The 3,526-nt window shown below is 39.0% G+C and overlaps 1 protein-coding gene across 1 annotated transcript; it reads left to right on the top strand.

The window, feature by feature from the left end:
* The first annotated feature begins 2,016 nt into the window (after positions 1-2,016).
* On the top strand, positions 2,017-3,520 carry LOC115004814 (C-type lectin lectoxin-Phi1-like). The gene is made up of 3 exons (XM_029426508.1): positions 2,017-2,230; positions 2,693-3,040; positions 3,348-3,520. Exons 2-3 carry the CDS (start codon positions 2,728-2,730, stop codon positions 3,518-3,520), a joined length of 486 nt encoding a protein of 161 aa, XP_029282368.1. The 5' UTR covers positions 2,017-2,230; positions 2,693-2,727.
* The last annotated feature ends 6 nt before the right edge of the window (positions 3,521-3,526 follow it).

Genomic DNA, 3,526 nt, shown 5'->3' with positions numbered 1-3,526 from the left:
CAACACACATCAAATGAACAGAGAGCAAACAACGATGGACGTAGTTTCTTCTGCTCATCATGGCTGCACCAGGCAAGTGTTTTTATGTGTTTATATTATTTGATTACAGTACATTGAGACATCATTGTGGCAACAGAACTCTTATCTGAACACTATTGTGACGCACTTCAGTTATATTATAATTAATGGTGCAGACGAACACTGATCTTGAATCCGTCTGAAAGATGCAGGATCCACAGCTCTCCATTATCCTTTAAACTAACGAGGGATAAATCAATTAAAAATGTACACAGGTACCATTTATACCTGCACTAGTGAACAACAGTGAATCACCTCATTCTATTGGTATTTGTTCTAAAGGCAGGAGCCCTCAGGCACATTGGCCCCTGGTAGATCTGCCCTGATGCTAGATCTTGGGCTTCACCCATATCTGAAGATAACTTACTCAGTGGTAGAAAAGTACTCGGATCCGTTACTTTAGTAAAATAACCAACACAACAATGTAAAACCTCAACGGGCCTCTTTTGTCTCAAAGGAGCAACTTAACTCCCTCCGGAGGTCTGAGCTCCTCCAGACACCCGACAACTCCATTTCAGACGCTTGTATCCACGAAAAACTGTTTGATGTACATTTGTCCTGTGAGAATTGTTTTAAGACAGGCTGACGTACCTGAATGTACTTAATGTATCAGCAGTAAAAGTAGTCATTGAGCAGTAACATGTCCTCCAGTGACTGATATCTGATTCTATGTGACATCATTAGATTGTTAATGCTGATCAATGTTAGAGCAGCGTTACTGTTGGAGCTGCTCCAGATGGAGGTTTTAACTACTTTGTGTACAGCTTGGCTAGTTTAGTCCAGTGGTTTCCCAACCTGAGGGTCAGGCCCCTCCAGAGGGTCACCTGGTAGATCTGAGGCGTTGTGAGATGATTCATATAAGAAGAGGAGAAACTAAGTTTAATACAGAATGAGTTAACTGATCTTTAAGAGTGACTATCATTTGTTTTAAGGCTAAAATCTAAAATATTTCCGTGTAAATGTTCTGTAGTAGAAGTATGAAGCAGCATAAAACAGAAATACTACTAAATCCTAAACAATTCTGCTGGTATGTAAAGTACTAGAGTAAAATGTAAATGTTAAACTCCACACTGAGTTACAATGACACGTCTGAATACACTGAAATGTGATGTTACAAAGTCAAGTTACAGCCTAAATCTAATCAATGTGCATGTGTGTGTCACTACAGGGCTGTGTGCTGTCTCATCACATGCTGAACGTCAGTTCCATTTTATTTATGATCTGAAGAACATGACTGAAGCACAAAGTTACTGCAGAGAGAAATACACGGACCTGGTCACTGTACACAACATGGAGGATGTGAACACCCTGAACGACATGGTGGATTTAAGCAGAATTATAAACACACCTGACGGCCCTGTGAGTTCTCTTTTCTATCTCTTTCATTTCAAAGTCCTTTTTAATAATTATGTTGGTGACAGGTGGTCTGAAAGGTTCAAATCTGACCCGACATAGTAACTAATAACTAAACTGTATCGCAGTAAAAAGTACACAATGTCTCTAAAATGTAGTCGAGTAGAAGTATAAAGTGTTTTAGTATAAAACTCCCTCATTGTGTTTCACCAGACAGTGTTTCCCTTTTGAGCTGCAGTGGACGTTATCCTTCATCACTTACATTAAAGTGCTTCACAAGAGCGTCTCTTATAGTCCAGTATGAAGAGGAGGAATGATGAACATGTTTCTATCTTATATGACACCTGAATATTGTTTTAAGACACAAAGAATGTGAACCTGATCTTTAAGAGCTTTCAAATTGAAACTGTTTTGAAAGTTGAGCCAAAGGAATCATGAAATCCTGTAATAAAGTCGTAGAGGATCAGACTGATGGGCAGTATCAAGACTGTGAATGCAAAGTTTATGTAAATATGTTGCATTGAACAAAAGCTAGAGCAGGATCTAATTCTTTATATCACAATGAAATATTGCTTTCAGCACATCTGGATAGGTCTTTACAATGACCGGGACAACTGGAGGTGGTCACTGTCAGACAGAAGTTTCTACAGACCCGGAGAGACAGAGTTCAGACTGTGGGGTCCTGGAGAACCAAACAACTATTCAGGGAACCAAAACTGCACACTGATTGATCGTCTGGGACGATGGAATGACCGCAGTTGTGAAGAATCTCGTCTGACAATCTGCTTAGATGTCAGAGGTGAGAATACTAACTTGTGAAGTTTCTCTTCTCTTTTCTTTCTCTTCATTTATTTTATTTTATTTTGAGCCTATATAGTATCAGTCAATCAGTTCATACAGTTTAGTTCAATTCAAAGTCCTTTACAGGCGACTGAGAAGCAAATAATAAGTAAACATATGGCAGCAAAGGTATTCTCTACCTGCTAGCATTGCTGCCTGTCGCTCCTCTTTTCTTTGTTTAAATATTAATATATTTATATTCATGTGGAGAGACTGATAAGAAATACTCAATAACATTTATTAAGATGATGTCTTACATTTTAATGTTTACAAATGAATGACTTCATTGATGTGATTTCTTATATATCAGTGATTTAAAGATCATATATTATATATTATAAAGGCACCACAGATGTGTTACTGATGGCAGGCTGTATGTTATGGTGCCTCTACACAGAACTTCACTGTCGTCCATTTTCAGGACCGAATGTGACATTTGTCTTGATCAACATCCCGATGACATGGACTGAGGCCCAGAGCTACTGCAGAGCAAACTACAGAGACCTGGCCAGTGTGAGGAACATGGCAGAGAACCAGAAGATACAGGATCTGGTACCTGCTGGGGGCACAGCCTGGATCGGACTTTCCAGAGACTCCTGGAAGTGGTCGGATGGAAGTGACTCCACATTTAGCTTCTGGGATGCTGGGGAACCTGACAACTATGGGAAAAATGAGGCTTGTGTGACTGTAGACTTCTCCTCTGGACATGGTCGATGGGGGGACTGGAACTGTGATGTGAAGTTTGCGTTCATCTGCTACTACAGTCCACGTGAGTGGTAACCCATGATTCAAATAGTATTTAGATTAAACTTCACTTTAGCATCAAATGTCCTGAATGATAATATAACGAAAACAACACAAAATATCTAATTCTGGATGATAAAGTTGAACTCTAATGATGTTGATCATATGCAGATGATCACTTTGACTTAATGCTGAAAATACCACATTTTCTCTGTCACTGTTTAAACACATGAAATCCAGAGGAATGTCAGAATTATATGGAAAAACTGAGTCTGCTGAAAAAAGAACCAACAATAAATGTTGTGACTGATGAAGTTTGTTTGTGTCTTCAGTTCCAAAGCAAGAGTTGAAATTGTTCAAACTGAAGGTGAAGAAAAGCTCCTCTGCGGATCTGGACGACCCTGCTGTGCTGGAGAACATGTTGCTGACGGTAAATCATCTTTTATACTTTTATGAAGAAACAGAACAACCAGATGAATCTTTAAAGCAAATTCAAATGAGATAAAACTTT

Source organism: Cottoperca gobio, unplaced genomic scaffold, assembly GCF_900634415.1.
Source record: "Cottoperca gobio unplaced genomic scaffold, fCotGob3.1 fCotGob3_192arrow_ctg1, whole genome shotgun sequence".
Lineage (NCBI taxonomy): Eukaryota > Metazoa > Chordata > Actinopteri > Perciformes > Bovichtidae > Cottoperca > Cottoperca gobio.
This window is presented reverse-complemented; position numbering and strand designations above follow the sequence as displayed.